The sequence below is a fragment of the Anticarsia gemmatalis genome, chromosome 12 (genome assembly GCF_050436995.1).
Source record: "Anticarsia gemmatalis isolate Benzon Research Colony breed Stoneville strain chromosome 12, ilAntGemm2 primary, whole genome shotgun sequence".
Taxonomy (NCBI): Eukaryota; Metazoa; Arthropoda; class Insecta; order Lepidoptera; family Erebidae; genus Anticarsia; species Anticarsia gemmatalis.
The window spans coordinates 7,659,175-7,679,356 of NC_134756.1; the positions used below are offsets into that span (position 1 = coordinate 7,659,175).

Genomic DNA, 20,182 nt, shown 5'->3' on the forward strand with positions numbered 1-20,182 from the left:
CATGATGATGCTTTCTGTGGTTTGTTTAGCGCTCGCGAGCTTATTCGCTCCAATCACTTTCGCAAATGAATTAGAAGACGAAGATAATGCTTACGGCTATATTTCTAAAATCGGTGTACCATTAGCCGACATGATCTATGAAGCCGAGACACTGTCTCATAGAGTTAGTAACTCCGTCGACGACGAAGGATCTTGTGAAGAGGATAATAGAGCTTCCGATAAATCTGCCGCTAGAAAAGGAGATTTCTCTTATCAGGTTAATTGCAAAACTAATTATCAACTTATCAGGTGTCATAAAATTTTTATAAAATTTCAATTTAAAATATTAAAATATGTGATTTCAGGCTGGCCTCATTGGTGAAACTGATATGGGTAAACCGTCTGTCTGTGGAGGTTCGCTTATCAGTGCAACCAAAGTACTGACTGCAGCTCATTGCTATAACGATGGAAGAAATACTATTAAGAAATTCACCGTTGTACTAGGTTCAACCCTCCTTTTCTCGGGAGGGGTTAGACTTAACACAGCAAAAGTGATTACGCACGAGAAATGGAATCCCATGAAAAGACCTTACGACATCGCTATGGTGTTTTTGCCAGAATCTATCCAATTTACAAGTAAATGACTCAATAAAAAATTGTACACAGATTTCTTAGGAAAGGTGAAATTTGTTGCGAGACTTTTCCTCTAGAGTGTATCTGGATTATACGCAAACTTTCCTCGTAAAACCATCGCTCTTTGATGACGTTTAAATGACCAGAAAACCGCACTTAGTCGTCAATAAAAGAACTAAAACATTAAAATAATATTGAAATCCTTAACTTCACATTACTGATACCAATTTTTTTCTACACAGGTTCTATTAGTCCCGTCTTCTTGCCCGCTGCAAATGAGCAAAACAAACATCACATTGGTAGGGGCGCTGTAGCTTCTGGCTTTGGTACTGATAGAAAAGGTATGTATATTTAAACTATTCAATGTTATAATTTATAATGTTAATACGTCACCTAAAACCTTCTTAATTATTTTTTGATCAAAAATGCTTAACTTTCATTCCAAAAAAAATGTGTTTTCGAATCCGATCTGCATTACAATTAAAAACTGCCAGTCATTAGTAGTTAGTTAGTAGTATTTAAACCATTTTTTTTTGTTTTCCAGGAAAATTCTTGGGTTCCTGCCCATATCTCCGACGAGTTAAGGTGCAAATCATTAGCAACAGTGACTGTCAGAAGACTTTCCCCGCTATCAAAAGGATTGCAAATCCTAAGCTGCTATTATGTGCCCGAGGTCCAGAATACCGGAATATCTGCCTAGGATACTCTGGAGGCCCTTTGGTCATTCAAAACAAGGGCAAAGACATCTTGGTATGTATATTTTTACATTACTTTAAGTACTTAATTAGGTACACTTTAAGTTTATGTGCAAAATATATATCAGATTATTTTGTTTCAATAACTGTGGTTAAAAATAACAAATTATCGAACCGGCTATAGCGCGACTTCGGCCAAAGACGGTCCTTACTCAGTACAAAAACACTCACAAAAGCATAGATAAATAGGAAAAATGTACTAAACGAAATTATTTAAGCAGGAAATATTACGCAACATTTTTACACACTTTTATTGCACAATGAAATCATACTTTGCCTTAGTATCGAAACGGTCAATTATATTGTGCAATACGTGATATTGTGCAACATTATAATATGTCGATCACAAAGGTAAGGGAAATGTCTGGGAAAAAGAAAACTTTAAAAGTTGCAAACTTAGAGCAATATACAATTTGTAAATTAGAACGATAACATTATTTTATGGACCAAGAGTTGTAAAGTTGTCTCAGACAGTGTTTTGGATTGTACTAAAATGTTTCTATACTTAAGTTATTTATTTTACTTTTGTCTTTCAGATTGGCGTATCATCTTTCGTGTCTACTCGGACCTGCAATGAGGGTCAACCCGCAGGCTTTACCAGGGTCAATTCCTTCATCCAATGGATCAGTGGATTTCTATGAACAACATAGCAATTTCATTGTGAAAGAAATATGAAACTTCTACATAGAGGAAACACGCAGTGTGATCGTCACTTGTTACGGGTTTTCAATACTGCACGAATCTCTACCACTATCGACTATTGTCAAAAAATGTATGAAAATCTGATCAGCGCCTCTAGCGGTCTACGTAAGAACTTTTATGTAGTACATTTTTAATTTCAAATTTTCGATACGCGTAAGTACCGACTGAAGAGAATCGCGTTATTGCAGTCATAAAAACTTTGGATAATTACGGAAAAAGCAGTATGTTGTTAAATGATACATTTTTAGTTCTAGTCTATGCATTTATTATTGTCATAGTTTTAGTTAATGTTATACATTTATAAGTACATAATATAATGTTGGTTAGCCATTCATTGTAAAAGACCATCTATCTTTAAAACTTACTATGTATAACTAACAAATTTTATTGTATACTGCGTATACACGTACTGTGGAAAAACCTTAATTAATAAATACACTAATTATACCTGTATTCCAAGTTTTTATTTCACGAATCAGTCAGCTTCTGGGTAAAATTTAACTTGAATTCAAATGACGAAGTTTTGTTATAGTGACAAATAAATATTTCACAGTAAACGCCACAAGATGGCATTGCTTGTAAAAAACTCGTTTGGCCATTGGCTTTAGTCAACAGCGCAACACAAACTGGTAATTTCATAATCCTTTTTACTTCTTAGCTAAGCCTATACGTATACCTACGCCCGCTTCCTGACTCCATACGATTTGAATAATGATTATTAACACAAACACACGCTTTACCTTCCGTTTGTATCGCTTCTGTTTGTTCCTTGATGTTTCAGCGTCATTACTTTGGCCATAGTCGCAGACCAGCTGATGTTCCCGTACCTATACTACTATTACAAAGCTGAAGAGTTTATATGTTTGTTTGTTTGAACGCGCTAATCTTAGTAACTTCTGGACCGATTTGAAAAATTCTTTGAGTTTCAGAAAGCCCATTTATCGAGAAAGGCTATATATTATCACGCTACGACCAATAGGAGCCGAGTACCAGTAAAAAATGTTACAAAAATGGGGAAAATTATGACCTGTTCTCTCTTTTGTGACGCAAACGAAGTTGAGGGGGTCAGCTAGTTCTTTCATAAAAACATGCAACGGGAATGTTAAAAAGCTATGAACAATGATTTTGTTACGTGGTAAATAGAATAATTTGCATAAAAAGGAAAGACGTTTATTTCAAAGAAGTAAGTGACGCTCATTCAGAGCAAATCAATCAATGAGCAAGACCTGTTCTAATAATGACACTATAATAAAAAATCATGTTTTAAGTATTAAACTGACCTTTATAGTGTTGAGATACAAAAACTTGTTACGTCATCTTGTTTTTTAACGAGAGGAAGGATTTTTTTACGCCCACACATCAACCACTGCCAGACCTACTTCTAAAACAAAAAAAAATCACATATGACATTCATATGCATGCATTTATGCTACAATTACAATGAGTCACTAGTCGCAGACTAAAGGTAGTTTTAAGTATAAAGCATCGTTTTCCTGAGATGAAATGTCTGACCGCAAAAAGAATATCACTTATTGAGTCAGCTTAGTGACAGATTTTCCCACAATACCTGTATTTATTTTTTAATTGTTAAAGAATATTATATGAATTATTGAGAAGTATGTCTTTCATTTTATTGGCTTTACTATGCGAGAAAAAACCCAGTATGGCGCTTACAAATTCTGTTTCAAATGAGTGTAATGAGCGAATAAATACAAAAATCTACAAAGCTACCAATATTCGGGCATTTCCGTTTCAACATGGAATAGTTCATGTATTATTAAGATTTTTTAACATACAAGCTTGGTGCATTAATTATCAATTCAAATGTGATATTTATAACTTCTGTTTCTGTTCCATATTATTTATCGACGGCAGATCTATTGGCATATTATTATATCTGGCATCGGCTTACTACTGAGCGGTTCCGGCAGATATTTGAAAATCCAATGTTACTTGTTGAACTTAGCTTGCAGAGTCAGTATTATAAATTACAAGTTGTAATTTTCTATAGAATAAAGCATAGTATTAAGAACGATATGGGCAAGATGTGTTAAAATTTAACGCAAAGGGTAAAAATATTAGTGTTAGTATTTTATGCAATGGAGTGCTTGACTAGTATTGACAACCCGTCAAAAACCTAATTATGATAAATTTATATGAAACATGAATGTTTCAATGATTATTATTCAGAGGTGAAATGACACAAATGGATATATTTATGTGGCTTCTTAATTTTTAAGTTACAATGTTTCTTTAAGTGACCTTCTACCAATAAAACACCCTCTCGATTGGTACGATAAAATAGGGAAAATATTTTTTTTATGAATTCTCCATTCCCGGTTGTTGACGACAGTTACCTAAAATCTTGAAATGTAGTTCTATTTCTTTTTAGAAATTGTTGTATGTTTAATTTCAGTAAATTTGGGCATCTTCAGATTTCAAAGCAGTTTCCGTCAGCATGGTCCATTATTTTTTCCCACCACCAAAAAAACGTACAAAGTGCAAAATATTACCTATAATAAATAAATATTGCCGGACAACTCACACAAGGTCATTTGATTCCAAACTAAGCAGAGTTCGTACTATGGTAACCAATTAACCGATAAACATACTTATATACTTTCTAAAATCATACTTATATAGATAAATTAACAACCAGGCTCAGAACAGATACTCCTCCTACCAGGCTCAACACACAAATATTTGTCCCGGGTGGGAATCGAACCCGCCTCACGCAGCGCTACGTTTATTGCGGCGAGGTGACCACTTTAATCACTGCATCAAACGTTATAATAAATCTGCTCCGGTCTTTGTTCATACGCACTGCAATACTACTTATCTCTTGCTAAGCCAGATCTATGTTCGTTTGAAATCATCGGCGGTCAGGCCTTGAAATCGTCATGCTGCCCTAGTACGGGAAATCGACATATTATTGGTTTACGTAAGCAGGCAAGGTTTCCCCAAGATGATGGTGGTTTCCCTCCAGTTAAACCAAGTGATAATGGTTGCTAATGCACTAATATTATTTTTTTGATATTTTTCTTAAGTAAATTCAAAATTATACATATATACGGTAGCGATCCGCTCCAGCTTCGCCGGTTTAAACAGTTATTTTACAAAAAAAAACGTTTACAACTTTTACACATGAACTTTATCCTAAATCACTCTATCTATTAAAAAAACCTCATCAAAATCCGTTGTGTAGTTTTAAAGATCTAAGGACACATACATTAATAAAAAAGAGAATAAATGGGCCATTTTTATTTGAGGTTGTCCAAGTTGCATGCAAAATGTATGCCCCGAATCTGAACTTGAGGCGACGAGAATCAGCTGCTTTAGCTACTCTTAAGAACTCTAGCGCAGCTGAGACATGCTTTATAACTTAAGTATGTTAACTGTTACCTAAAATTTGTGTAGAAAGTTTTATATTACGTATATATGATTTAATCCCGCTTGATATCTTTAAATCGAGGCTTAGAAAACGAACTAAGACCGATATATCTGATATATACCATGTCTCAATGTTGGTTACCGTACTCGAAACGGCTTCACCGATTTTGACCAAATTTTATATGTGTATTCAGAGGGTCTGAGAATTGACCAAAATCTTATTTTTCAGACCCCTAAGTGATAGGGGTTGTTCGCCCTTAATTTTTTGACGAAAATTTTTGTTTTTATTTTTTTATAATGTGGCATTAAAACATACATACAACCCTACATATTTAATGCCTATTTTATAATAATCTATAGGGCAAAGCAACGTTTGGCGGGTCAGCTAGTATAATTTTAGTATTTGATGCGACGATTATTGTTTGTGATGATATAATTATTCATATTTAAAAACAAAGAACAATCAGATCAAATTATTGTAAACAAAAAAGAGTTTTCTAAGCATTTATTTACTAAAAGGTAACTAATATTAAGAAGCTATAATCTGGACTGAAACATATGGCGTATGTGTCTTACGTCTAAGCAACCACTATTTGCGGTTAACGGTAATAATTAACTTCATGTGGTATTCCCTAAAAGTATATTGTTTAGCTTATTAATCACCACTAAACTTATTACGTAGGTATACCTAATATATTATAACTATACAAAGAGGAAGGAGCTTAGTATAAATAGGGTGTCCTGTAAAACAAATTCACCAATTACATTGCAATCGTCCACCATGAAGCTACTTGGACTGATATTCCTAACGCTTTTGGCATTTGCCGTTGGCAGAAAACTCCGCAAAACTGTTGATCCAAAACAGAATACAGCATATGGATACCTTGCAAATATTGGTCTACCTTTGGCCAACAGGATCCGTGAAGCAGAACAACAGTGCGAAAAACTCAACAGTAAGAAAAATCCCAACGCTGTATGCAAAATAGTTCGAGGATTTGCAGCTCGACTAGGAGATTTTCCGTACCAGGTAGGTTATCAATTACTCTCTATTAAAAAAAAAAAATATTTTGGCTTGTATCGTCGTTTTTACTATCATAAATGTTATCAGTGTGTCATTTTTTTCTGGCTCAAAAAAATCTATTCCCTTTGTTCGACAAAATCTTTTTAACATGTCGCTCCGTAACTAACATTATTTTTTGTATGAATAGGCTGGTTTGCTGGTGGAATTCGTGGGTGGTCAAAGTGTATGCGGAGGATCTCTGATCAGTCCAAAAAGAGTTCTAACGGCTGGTCACTGTTGGGCGGACGGAGTACATCAAGCGCGAAGGATGACCGTTGTTCTCGGTTCAGTCAAGCTTTTCTCCGGTGGTACGAGGCTTCGCACTTCCCATGTTGTTGTCCACCAAAGATGGGATCCACAAGTCATAATTAATGACATCGCCATGGTTAATTTGCCGAATGCTGTTCAATATTCAAGTAAGATTCGTTTGCGTATATAATTGAGCTAGTACTTAAAATGTTCTTTTTATTGTTGACTAGCTGACCCGCGCAACTTCGCTTGCGTCACATAAGAGAATCATAACTTTCCCCGTTTTTGTAACATTTTTCACTGGTACTCGGCTTGTATTGGTCGTAGCGTGATGATATATAGCCTATAGCCTTCCTCGATAAATGGGCTATCTAACACTGAAAGAATTTTTCAAATTGGACCAGTAGTTCCCGAGATTAGCGCGTTTAAACAAACAAACAAACAAACAATCAAACAAACAAACTCTTCAGCTTTATAATATTAGTATAGATACACGATTTTAAATATCTTTTATTATTTACAGATATCATCAGCCCCATTGCTTTACCGGCTAGAGGCGACAATAACAACTTGGTTGGTGCAACCGTTACTGCATCTGGTTTCGGTCTTAAAGGCGATGGTAAGAAATATCCTTTTAAACATGTTCAAAATAATTTCGTATTCAGTTGTTAAAATAATACATTATATTTTCACATAAGACCGCATATTCTCCAGAAGTTTTTTTTTTTAACATGTATTATATGTTTTTTGGTGTATTTCAGCTGACGCTATCAGTGAAAGGACGTACCTCAGCCACGTAAATCTGGAAGTGATCAGAAACTCGCAGTGCCAGCGCTGGTTCCCATTCGTTGGGGCCTCCATCATCTGTACCAACGGTGCAACTCTTAAAAACATTTGCAGCGGTGACTCTGGCGGCCCCATTGCCGTCACTGTGCAGAATAAACGGGTTTTGGTTAGTATTCTATTTTTACTAGATTCTGCTGTACAAAAGTATACAAAAAAAGATAGACGTTTCTGCGTATGCTATGATCCAGTTTAGACATAAAATCGTTATACGTAACATATTCATTACAAACACTCATTTTAACAATACCAAGAACTTAAGGAGTATATATATTATGTAAGTGTTCCTAATGAACTTCTGCTCCACAAAAAATGTCAGTCCCGATTGTTTTTGTCGATAATACTACTACAATACATTTTTTTCTGTCTTCAGGTTGGTATTACCTCGTTTGGCTCCCAGAGGTGCGAAGATGGAAGTCCCGGTGGATTCACCAGGGTTTCCTTCTACATGGATTGGATCCAAAGACTTCTGTAAATAATTTAAGATGTTTTTACCTTCTTAATTTAATTGTAATATATTAATATTTACGTATTGTAATTGGTCTCAATATATGACTTAAAAAAAATTGCATTTAACTTATTTACTCAATTTTGTCGAACTATTAGTTACTTTGTTAATGTGAAGACGTCGTTAGTGTTGTGTGAAGTACCGACAATTCCGAACAATAAAAAGTCAGTGGAACTGAAAACCCAGCAAGGGCAGGCGTAAAAACTCGCGCCCCAAGAAGACGCTTGGCAGCCACATCGGTCAGCCCATGACCACGGTCAATGCAATTCGATCGAAACGTCGGGTAAACAAATAAGTAACTCTTTCAACTTGGAATCGGAATTTCCAATCGTGTAAAAGACCCGTTACATTAGGATATTATACCTGGTTTATGAAGATTTTTTCGCAATGCTCTTTACGGCGAAACAGGACAGAATATTCTTATAGCTTCACCTTTTGCATGATGGCTATAGCACACGACGATCATGACTGCACACATAAATAAAATTATAACTATGAACTGTTCAAAAGTGTTTTTTCAAATGGCTGATATAATTCAGGTCTTTCCCAAATATGTGACAAATATCAAAATAAAGTTTAAGCTTTGTGGGGAAATGAATACGTTTTACTAAAATGGGAAAACCACTCATCGCTATCTGTGTCCTTACAATTTTATCATGATTTGCGTGTATACAGAATTACCGCCTACTACTTATATTTTTTCTTCAAGTAGCGCCTGTCGTAAATTTACAAGCAAACATATTACTGATATTATAATTCAACGATGAGATCTATGCTTAAATTACATATAGGGTACCCCGTTTAGAACATTCTAAGATGCCTACTGACGCCGGCTTTGCCTAGAATGATGATTGATGACCAACACAAAATTCAACAGGTAAAGCTTAATAACTGTGTGCTCTCTTACGATACTCTCCGTACGTCTATCATTGAGCTCATCAAAGGTCTAAAGAAATTATATGCAGAAGTAATACGTTAGTAATAACAACTCTGTGTAATCACGACGAAACGCATCGTTTGATCCTGTCTAGTTTTTATTACATCATAAGTTTATATTTTGATAAAGACCGAACAGTAAGCAAGAAACTATATACTTATGTACATACGGGAAAGAACAGTGTAATTGATACTACCGGAAAATACGCATCTATTTAATACGGGAAATCCATATTGAATACTATCAAAAATATTTTTCCGGATTAAATCGTACTTATGACTTTATCACCCTTTGCCATTTCATAAGGGATTAAAAAGACCACAATTACGGGTTTTTTATTTTATTTTAATATTTTTTACATTAGGGTTCTACTAAACTGAAGAGAAACCGGACAAGTAAATTTAGATTTAGGCTTAATTAATCCCGGAATATTATAGACCACCAGTTTCAAACAAGAAGTGGTGGTGCTGCAGGTTACGGTACTGAACGAAAAATTCAACATTTTTGTAAATTTTACCACTAGAGTATGAGATATGGGAGAATTACATGTCTCTTCTCTCCACCTAACAAGCACGAGGTCTCAGAACAAAGAAAGTACAATCGAGATATTCTTTACACTTCTTGAAGGTACCTAGATGTCATGGCGTTATGTAACATAATATTACATAACTTTTACACATTTAACTAAGTATTTATGACCGACATAATGTATCGTTATTTCAAAAATATTCCTGACATACTTTATTTTAATTAGTAAAGTTATGTGTCCTAATATTTTTTTAGTATTTAGATAATAGAACTATCATCACTTAATCAATTTTACGTAGATACGTATTTAAATATTTGAAATTATCAGCGAGTAATTTTGTATAAATACAAAGCGGAATAGTGGCATTGTTAACTAGTTTGTTCAAGTCGACAGTAATGAAGCTGGTAGTGGTTCTCTTCGCTTTGGTCGCCGCTGTGGCCTCCAAAAGCATCAACTTTGAAGATGTCATCGAATTGGAGGACCTTACCGCTTATGGATACTTAAGGAAAGTTGGTGTACCTTTGGCCGATGAGATTCGTGAGTTTGAGACCAGGATCGCTGGTGGCTCAGCCGCGTCTCTGGGTCAATTCCAACCAGGTAATTTTATAATTATTAGTCTTCGAGCACTCAAAAATAACTTACAGCCAAACGGAAACTGAAAACACTTTGCTTAATGTAGTACTCTTGGTCGTATCCATACTAAGCGGTACGGCAGTCTACACTACCGCCAAAAAACCACAGGGACAGCAATTATTGTACCTGTATAAAATATACGCAGCATCAGACATAAATATTTGCCATAAAAATACGAAATCTAACCTTCTCCAATAAAATTATCATTTTTTTCACAGGCTGGCCTTATTGTCGACTTCGCATCCCATCAAAGCGCATGTGGTGGTGTCCTAGTTAATGCACGTAGAGTGCTTACCGCTGCCCATTGCTGGTGGGATGGCGAGTTCCAAGCCCGTCGGTTCACCGTTGTTCTCGGCTCCACTACCCTGTTCTCTGGTGGTAACAGACAACAAACCTCTTCAGTCATCATGCATAGCAACTGGAACCCTAGGAACATTCGTAACGATATTGCTATGATCAGACTGAATAACGCTGTCAGTTTCAATAGTAAGTACTGGTATCCGAGCTAATCTACTTTTAGTTTTCGCTAGAACTTTTTTATTAACCAGGTTTATAAATTAATTGCAGATAACATAAGACCTGTTGTGCTGCCTTCTGGTAACCAGCTAAACGAGAACTTCAACGGCGAAAGAGCAACTGCCAGCGGCTTTGGCTTAACAGGCGACAGTAAGACAACAAAATTTGTGCCTATTTTATTTCCATATGAAACATTCATTTATTCAATATGTCCTTTATTTTTTAGATGTTCAAATCACTGCTAATCAATCTTTGAGATGGGTGGTCTTGCCAGTCATAGCTAACAATGTGTGCCGTAACTTCTTCGGGTCGTATGTACAGTCTTCGAACATCTGCACCAGCGGAGCCAACGGCCGAAGCACCTGCAGAGGTGACTCCGGTGGTCCTCTTGTGGTCAATAGGAACGGAAACGCGATTCTGGTAAGTATTTTATATATTATTATCTATCTATTGGCATCTTAACTTTCCGATTTACTCTTCAATTAACTATTTATAAGATCAAAAAATCGAATCATTTATTCATTCAGGTTAGATTTTGACACTTATGATAGTCGTTACAATTACTGATTCTACCACTAACTCGGAAAGGGGGTAGAGCATTATGAGAAGAGCTAGCAAGAAACTCACGGCCACTATAAAATCTTAATAATTGTGCTTTGTACTTTATAATAATGTAATGCATTTTCCTTTTCAACAGATTGGTCTGACATCCTTCGGTTCTGATCGTGGTTGTACGATCGGTGCTCCTGCTGTTTCCGCGAGAGTAACTTCCTTCAACTCTTGGATCCGTGGTCAACTTTAAGACTCAGAATTATATTAAATAAAATTTTAAATTTTTCACTTTGATGGTTTGTTTAGCCTACCCCTCCCCTTTTTCCTTTAATTATCATGCTATATAGTTTCCAGCATTAACTCATGATGCCGGAGATGAAAAAGGTTAGACGCTTATTCTTGTTCTTCCTGTGAAAAACAAACAAAACAAAAACTAAAATCAATGCTGTATTTTTGAGTTCGTTTTGATTTGATCAGGATCCCATTAAAACCTCTGATATATCATCATCTTCAAAGCATGCAAATTTTTTTACATTTGAAAATCGGACCACGAGTAATCGAATAATCAGGGAACATACTTTAAAAAATCACATTGTATTCAAACTCTCCTCTTTCAATTGGAAACCTCCTCCTTTTTCAAGTCGTCCTAAAACATTAATAATAATCAATAACAGAAGAATTCTGGAAAAATTCAGACCGCCTCGCGGCGCAGTCAGTAAGTCTCTGGTACCATTCCCAGGTATGGATATGCAATTAGAAAATAAGACGAACATACTTCTTACATCGCCTAATGGCCGGAGTATCGAAAATTTTATAATTATTGTTTCTAAATAGGAACTCAGTCCTAAATGGTTTTTTGGTACTTTTAAATGCAAGGAAAAGTTCAAATATAATACTTTACGCTTAAATTAAGCAAATAAAGTAAACACAATAAACGATACCATAATTATTTGGTTATTCATAGAAGGAGTTGGGTTTGGGTCTTATACTACTAAATAATGTGTAAGTTGCTGAGGATTGATGTTTGTCTGTGTGTTCGTTTGTTACCCTTTCACGTAAAAACTATTGCACAGATTCAGATGAAGTTTGCGAAGATATTGATTATATTAAAATTTGTACGTAGTATTTGATAATGTTACTTTTTTTTCATGTAGTCGATGTGGCGTAGAGAGTAGAAAATAGTAACTCATAAAGTTAAATTCCTATGAGATCAGCATGCGTATTGTGTGTCTCAGTTATCAATAGGTCTACAATATAAAGTACTGTGTAAGATAAGTTAATTTGATGGTCACTGTGAAGTACATAGCTGCTTTGACGTGACCTAATCATAGTTATTTAAGAAAAATAACAATCACAGTCAATAGCCATAGATATCAAAACGTTGTCAACTTAGATACATAATAGCCCCCCTACTTGACATTGTTGAATAGGTACCTACCTAATTCTAAAGACTAAATAGAAGTTACTAAAGCACGAAATTATAAATAGTAGGCAATGATCAGGAGTAAAAGACATTTTTTTTTTTTTAATATTAAGTGTAACACATATCAACTTTATTTGACGTAATTTTGAGCCTTAAAGTAGACCCTGGATCCAAGAATGGAAAGAAGTAACTCTTGCGAAAGCAACGGGTGCACCGATTATACAACTTTCTGCGCCAAAGGATGTCAAACCAATCTGTGGAAACGGAAAATTCATTTAATTATATCCAGACAACTGACTACCTCTGTGATGTGCTCGGTTGTGTCCGAGTAACCACGAGATCCCGGATTTGATTCCTAGGTCAGACAAAGTGCTAACTTTCTTTTCATTTGGTATTATTCAAATTAATGTTAGATTATTCTCAATAGTAGTTTGGAGTTTGATAACGTGCTCGGTATATATCTACTGTCTAATCCCCCTGCTACATAGTATAACATTGTTAATGGTGAAACGGCGGCGGCGTTATGTCTCACATCTTAGGCGGTATATTCCAGTCATTTCATTTCACTGAATACATAATTACCTTATCTTAAGAACCTACTAACCAAATCTGTTATGTAATAATTTAACACAACCGTATGTCTCCGCATGTGGTGTAAACACTTAAGAAATTGTTACACTAATATATTTTTAAACAAATTGTAAATATGATGTCATGTGTTACATGACATGTGTAAGCAATTGTCGGTTGACCTTAAATCTATACTTATAATAAATCTGTAGACAGTTCAATTCTGTACATTGAAAATAAAAAAAACCAATGCGGAATAATAAGACACGGATACTGATACCGAATCTGCAATTTATATTTTTTGTCTGTCTGTTGTACAGTACGTAAATTTTTTTATAGATTTTTGAAAAATTTGATATTAATTTTGTTTCATATAAACCTGAGTCTACCTAGAAAGATCATAGATGGCGTTGCAATCTATTTTACATCATTGGGAAAACTTATTTGATTTCGTTTCATTCTTTTAAAATGTAAATAGTAATCAAAATTACTATGCAATATGCATCATATGATTTTCAAACTTAAATAATAATATACGTACCAAAATGGGGTTACCGTTCCTGGTGACAACTATAGGACCACCAGAGTCACCTTTGCAGGTGCTACGACCATTCTCTCCACTAGTGCAAATGTTGGAAGGCTGTACCGACGGGAAAACTTTTCTGCACTCGTTATTGGGTATGACTCGCAAGTTAACCCAATTCAAAGAACCGGGGGGGCCATCTGGAAATTAGTGACATATTGAAGCAAAGAATATCCTACTTCAAATAATATAACCACTAATAAGTATATTGTATAATAGTCATCTTTTGAGGTTGTTTGCGTTATTTCACGCATTTTATTATGTAATAAAATGCAACGCATAAGTTTAAAAGTTACGACTCAAATGATGATGTCTTACTGCCTGTTGAGCCGTAACCGCTGGCGGTTGCTGTTTCACCGACAAAGTTCTCGTTGAGCAAACTACCATACGGGAGGACGACGGGTCTGATGTTTTCTAAAAAGAATTACTTAACGTTAACATTCGGGTCCGAATTACGTAATTGTAATAAAATTCAATTAAGTTTCTTCTGTCTTTTTCACTCATTCCAAGCAAAATTAATAAATACTTACTATTGAATTCAACAGCGTTTTTCAGCCTAATCATGGCAATATCGTTATGGTTAAGGTTTGGGTCCCAGCTTTCGTGCACGACAACTGATATAGTTTCTTGTTTAGTACCACCATGCAAGAGAGTGGTTGAGCCGAGAACAACAGTCATTTTTATACCTCGTGACACACCGTCCCACCAGCAGTGGGCAGCGGTAAGAACTCTACGTTCGTTGACTAAAACACCTCCGCACATACTCTCATCACCAGAAGACAATTTGATGACAAGGCCAGCCTGATAAAAATCGAAAAAAAAATTAGTATATTTATTTATGTACCAAAATAAACTATTGATAGTTCGGATGCCAGTGGCAAAGAGAACAATCGGTTGTCATTTGTTTTCAGATATACAATATAAGCTTATGGTTGTTTGTGATCATTAAGTGCTGTAGATTTTTTCTTTGTCTTGTCCTTATCCCACGTTAACTGGTATCGGCACAACATGTTTTCTTTCACAAAAACATGCTATCAAAGGATTTGGCAGATGTTTTTATATCCAGTCGCCTGCCTGACGTCAACCCTCCTAGGGAATCTTTTGTATATTAGGAAATTATGAAGAAATATTTAGGCAGTAGTGGGAAAGCTAGTTCATGGTACAGGAATATGAAATACAATTGGGACTGCAGTAGTAAAGGAAGGTTTGTGAAGACTGCAGTGGCTCGGGTAGATGGGGTCGCATGCCGGAATGTATTTATTCTATGATCAGCTTATACAGCCCTAACTTACCAGACAAACTGGTGCTATAGATTTCGCCGTATAATAATTACCTGGTAGGGAAATTGTCCCAACGAAGCGGCAGATCCGCCAGCAATTCTTGATTCAAATTCACGGATCTTATTAGCCAAAGGTACACCAACTCTCTCCAGATATCCGTATGCGGTATTATCTTCTATGTCTATGGCATTTTGAGTGACACTTTTAGAGGCCACGGCGGCAACCAAAGCGTAGAAAATCACTGCTAGCTTCATAATAATGATTTACGATTCGAACCTTGCTAAGAATGCCACTGTTGCATTCCGTATTTATACGAAGTTGCTTGCTGATAAAATTCATCATAAAGTAAAATATGCAAGGGTCGTTAGGTAATGCTAATATTCTATGCCTAGCCGTTCTTCCAACTAAGTAGAAATCGGCTTCCAATCTCACCGAATGCTGTTGGATACTAGTTATTACACAGTGCGACTGCCTATTGGACCTCCACAACCCATATGTCAAACTATCGAGTGTCGAGAGTTAGATATAAACACTAACTGAGATACTTCAACAGTAGCTTCTACGGCGCCTGCTAGAGGCGCTAATGAGATTTTCATTCAAAATTTCTCGATAGCTCGCCAGTTGTTGATAGTGGTAGAGAGTCGAGCTATTGTTCTTACATTTTAGTTATATTTTCGATTATGTCGCACATGCCTGCCTGTCTTTAACACTTAGAATCTATATGGATTTGTTGTATAGTGAAGGATAGTATGTATAATTTTTTTTTTATGTCAGAATTATTAAAAAACAAAAATTGCAGTTTTTAAGTGCTTTATTATACATTATAAAAAATTTATATCTGCGATGCCCCGTATAAACAGCCTTAATTTGCAGTTAAATTTTTTTAAATTCTTTTAAAAAATCTCTGGTATTTGACACAGTTAATTACTAAACTAATTTATTATTTTTTATGACCAAGAATAATGATAACGTGTTAGAAGGATAATAAATTTACCACGTGCAAAATTCATGGACTTCGTTTTGTAAGAAATTTGAAAACCTTTCTTACCTCTAATGTCCCATTTTAACGAATTTGGGTTCGCCTTCACATTTGCTCCTCCTTTTTTCATATATACTCTACGCCTAAGCCAGTGCCCTCCTCAATATACCTATGTGTTGATGAGGAACCTGATCATCTATAGTTGCGCCAACCTTTTATAAATTTAACGATAAAAAGCATTAAATGGGAATCCCCACTGGATCTACATTAGAGAGTTAAACAATTCGCTAAAGGATTTATTAACAAAAGAAACCGAAAGAAATTACTTCATATTAAAGTAAAAATATTCTCTAAGATTTTTTTTTTTTGGAGCACATGTACAAAAACTGATTTACTGACTACTCCTCCATTAAAAGTGCCCTCCCACCAGAATCGGAATCCAGATTCGATTCTTCCAATCGGAATCACGGAAAACCCGTTAAATGTATTATCTATAATAAATACATTAATCAATTCAAGTGTACTTATATTTTGATCCGCACATGCAGCTATTAATATAGGATTAAACAGACAATAATAGCTTGGGTTTTTTATTCATTTTAATATTTGATTTTGGGGATCCGTAGAACAATTCTAGATGGTCAGCTTCTTCTTAAAAAACTCAGACGTATATTGGAAGAGAATTGGTGCCAATATAATGTCTTTTGAGATTTGGGATAACCTATGGTAAATAAATGTTTGTAGATACATACACATATACATACTATCACGCATGTTCTACGTAGGGGCAGGCAAAGACCAAAAATCGCCATTTGATACGATCCTTACAAACTTCCCTTGGCCCATACATCTTGAATTACATTTTATCTAATTAGTAATCATTTGTTTATTACTTATCCTAATCTCCTTCATCTTGGGTTACCTTAATTGCGGGAATACGAGTTATTAAACCAATAGAAATTATAAACAAAATAAATTGTCGGGTTCGGGAAGAAGAATTGGAAGCGGCAACTAAAATGTGACTGGACTTATCACCTAGGCATAGAACTTGTAAAGGTATGGGGCTATGTGAACTACAAAAAATATAATACAATCAAGATTCGAACGTAAAACCATTCTGCCATAATACTCGTACTTATTTTTAACACACCCCTTAAAACGTATAAATATTTATCATACGGGTTCCATTTGATGGAAGAATATTCATTATGAAAAAGATAGTAACATTATCTTCACTTAATCTTACTTAGATATTGAAATTATCTATAAACATTCAATATAAATACTGGACTTAAGGGTTGCATCCTTACTTGTCTGGTCATATCAACAGTCATGAAGCTTGCAGTGATTCTCTTCGCTTTGGTCGCCGCTGTGGCCTCCAAAAGTATCAATTTTGAAGATGTCATCGATTTAGAAGATAATACTGCCTATGGATACCTCGAGAAAGTTGGCAAACCTTTGGCTGATGAACTCCTTGAAATCGAAACTAGAATCATAGGTGGTTCAAATGCTGCGCGGGGCCAATTCCCGTTCCAGGTAATAAAGTTAAACATTTAAAGTTCTCTCCAGTAGGTAGTATTTAAGATAATTACATTATTGACTTGTCATAGCCAAGTAGTCGAAGCATTTGCCTCCCACGCAAGTTGTCGAGGGTTCGAACTTAGGGCTACACGCCTGTACCTTCCGAAGTTATGTGTTTATTAAAAATAATTATCACCTGCTCTAACAGTAGAGGGAACCACCGTGATGAAACCATGCTTGCCTAAAAGTACTGCGTTTTTGAAGGTATACAACGCAACCCGCGCTTGGTCAGCGTGATGAACTCAAGACTTAACCCCCTCTCATTTCGGGAGGAGACCTTTACCCAACAGTTAAACAATGTGATAGATATCTAGATATCTAATAGGAGACGGGAATTAATGCGAACACGCATTTTACCTTAAAATGCCTAACGTTTCGGCGCAGGGTGCACTCGCCGTGGTCTGGCCTGCGACCGTACCGAAGGTAAAATGCGTGTTCGCGTTAATTCCCGTATCCTATTATATATTAAACATGCAACGCGAGAGTTTAAAAGTTATAAATGTGATAGATAATAATATTTGTAATGCAAAAATATCACAACGTTATTTTTACTCCATAAAAAATATTTCAGGCTGGCCTTATCGTCGAATTCTCAGCACATCAGGCAATATGTGGAGGTGTTCTAGTAAACGCGCGTAGAGTTCTTACCGCTGCTCATTGCTGGTTTTGAGGCGCCCATAGCCAGTTGCGCTCACCGGTCGGTAAACGATCTGTGAGTTAAGCAACCCTTGGCGCGGTCACTCTATAGATGGGTGACCGCATAGTGGTATTTGAACTGGGCGTCTCCGTGCTTCGGAGGGCACGTAAAAAGTCGGTCCCGGCTGTTGTCTACTAAGATAACAGTCGTTAAGCCATGTCAAAGGCCTTCGGGCGGCTTGAACAACTTTGACACTAGGTTGACCACTAACCATACGATAAGAAGAAGATTGCTGGTTTGATGGTAGGCACCAGGCCCGTCGGCTGACGGTTGTTCTTGGGTCTAACACCATATTCTCTGGTGGCAATAGGCAACAAACTAATAACGTTATTATGCACGGAAGCTGGACCCCGAGCATCGTCCGTAACGACATTGCTATGATTAGACTGCCTAACGCCGTCAACTTCAATAGTGAGTATTGTCTTCATCGTTACCATCTTATCATTTGATCAAACCCTAATAAGTGATATTAACAATTTTTTTCGTGTCTAGATGACATCAGGCCTGTAACCTTGCCTTCTGGTAGCCAGCTTAACGAGAACTTTAACGGTGAAAGAGCAACTGCCAGCGGCTTCGGTGTCACCTCCGACAGTAAGTTTTGATAATGAGATTGTGGGCTAGTTTCACGGCTGGTAAATTAGTATCAAATGATCTATCTGCTAAAAATATGACTACCTCCGAGGAACAGTGGTTATAGTCGTCATGGCCACGTCGTGAGTTCGATTCCCACATGAAATAATTAATTATTTGTGCCATCTACAAAATAGTTGTTTCAGTTGTTTCGGGTCTTGTTAATCTGTTGCGATCTGGTACTTTGTGTCCGTTGTTTTGTATGTTTGTAAAATGGTACAAGAGCAATTCTTTGTGCGAGAGTTGTACAAATGTATTAATATTTTCTATAAACGTTTTTCTAAATTCCATGTAATAAGCCACCTCATAGAAATCTATAAATAGTCAATAGTGTTCTCAAAAATTATATTCTTAAACTTGTTATTCTCTCTTTTACAGATGGTAACGCATCCCAAACATTGAGGTTCGTCGTAATGCCGGTAATAGCTAACAACGTGTGCCGTAACAGTTTCCCTCTGCTCATTCACTCTTCAAACATTTGCACCAGTGGTGCTAATGGCCGTAGTACCTGCCGGGGTGACTCTGGTGGTCCCCTTGTCATCACCAGAGGTGGAAACACTATTTTGGTACGTATTTTATTATGACAAAGACACTGTGAAATTGCTTCCGAATCATAAAACTAAAAACATTACCTAAATGTCTGTGATATTGTTAAGTCAACGTATAATTCATAGAATCAATTGTTTTTTCAGATTGGTATAACATCCTTCGGCTCTATAAATGGCTGCCAGATCGGTGCTCCCGCTGCTTTCGCCAGAGTAACTTCTTTCAATTCTTGGATCCGTGGTCAAATGTAAAAACAGCAATGCAAAATAAACACGATTATCATTGAACTATGAGCTGGTTGTTTTATTCACTTACTTCTTTCCTTATTGCTACAAAAGTGTAACTTATAAAAAAAAAAACTTGTACTGGTGTTCCATTAAAATTAAGATCAACGTAAAGATGCCACTGTAAAATAAGCTTTTGATTAATGCTTGAGTACCTAATCAATCTATATTGCGCCAATCTTTTACCATTTTAGTAACCAACCATTCTACATTTTCGACATACCTATTTGCGTATCTATTCTTCTTTATGATTAAAAGATATCATCAGTCAGCAGAATTGTGAATCACTATTTATCAAAGAAGATGTACCTATTAACATTATC

At 36.0% G+C, this 20,182-nt stretch overlaps 4 protein-coding genes across 4 annotated transcripts; 3 read left to right on the forward strand and 1 right to left on the reverse strand.

Moving 5' to 3' along the window:
• The first annotated feature begins 10 nt into the window (after window positions 1-10).
• On the forward strand, window positions 11-19,845 carry LOC142977386 (uncharacterized). Its single transcript, XM_076121264.1, has 13 exons — window positions 11-256; window positions 345-615; window positions 855-953; window positions 1,157-1,362; window positions 10,437-10,704; window positions 10,786-10,884; window positions 10,961-11,154; window positions 11,432-11,534; window positions 11,641-11,670; window positions 18,622-18,810; window positions 18,892-18,990; window positions 19,408-19,595; window positions 19,722-19,845. The coding sequence occupies exons 1-13, from the start codon at window positions 131-133 to the stop codon at window positions 19,824-19,826; spliced, it is 1,977 nt and encodes a 658-aa protein (XP_075977379.1). The 5' UTR covers window positions 11-130; the 3' UTR covers window positions 19,827-19,845.
• On the forward strand, window positions 6,235-8,143 carry LOC142976887 (collagenase-like). The gene is made up of 5 exons (XM_076120464.1): window positions 6,235-6,486; window positions 6,668-6,935; window positions 7,292-7,387; window positions 7,530-7,720; window positions 7,985-8,143. Exons 1-5 carry the CDS (start codon window positions 6,241-6,243, stop codon window positions 8,084-8,086), a joined length of 903 nt encoding a protein of 300 aa, XP_075976579.1. The 5' UTR covers window positions 6,235-6,240; the 3' UTR covers window positions 8,087-8,143.
• Window positions 12,816-15,412, reverse strand: LOC142976892 (chymotrypsin-1-like). Its single transcript, XM_076120470.1, has 5 exons — window positions 15,196-15,412; window positions 14,393-14,663; window positions 14,181-14,276; window positions 13,821-14,002; window positions 12,816-12,963 (listed from the first exon to the last, which is right to left on the reverse strand). Exons 1-5 carry the CDS (start codon window positions 15,394-15,396, stop codon window positions 12,862-12,864), a joined length of 852 nt encoding a protein of 283 aa, XP_075976585.1. The 5' UTR covers window positions 15,397-15,412; the 3' UTR covers window positions 12,816-12,861.
• LOC142976894 (chymotrypsin-like serine proteinase) lies at window positions 17,449-18,731 on the forward strand. Its single transcript, XM_076120472.1, has 2 exons — window positions 17,449-17,657; window positions 18,274-18,731. Exons 1-2 carry the CDS (start codon window positions 17,454-17,456, stop codon window positions 18,370-18,372), a joined length of 303 nt encoding a protein of 100 aa, XP_075976587.1. The 5' UTR covers window positions 17,449-17,453; the 3' UTR covers window positions 18,373-18,731.
• Window positions 19,846-20,182: the final 337 nt, after the last annotated feature.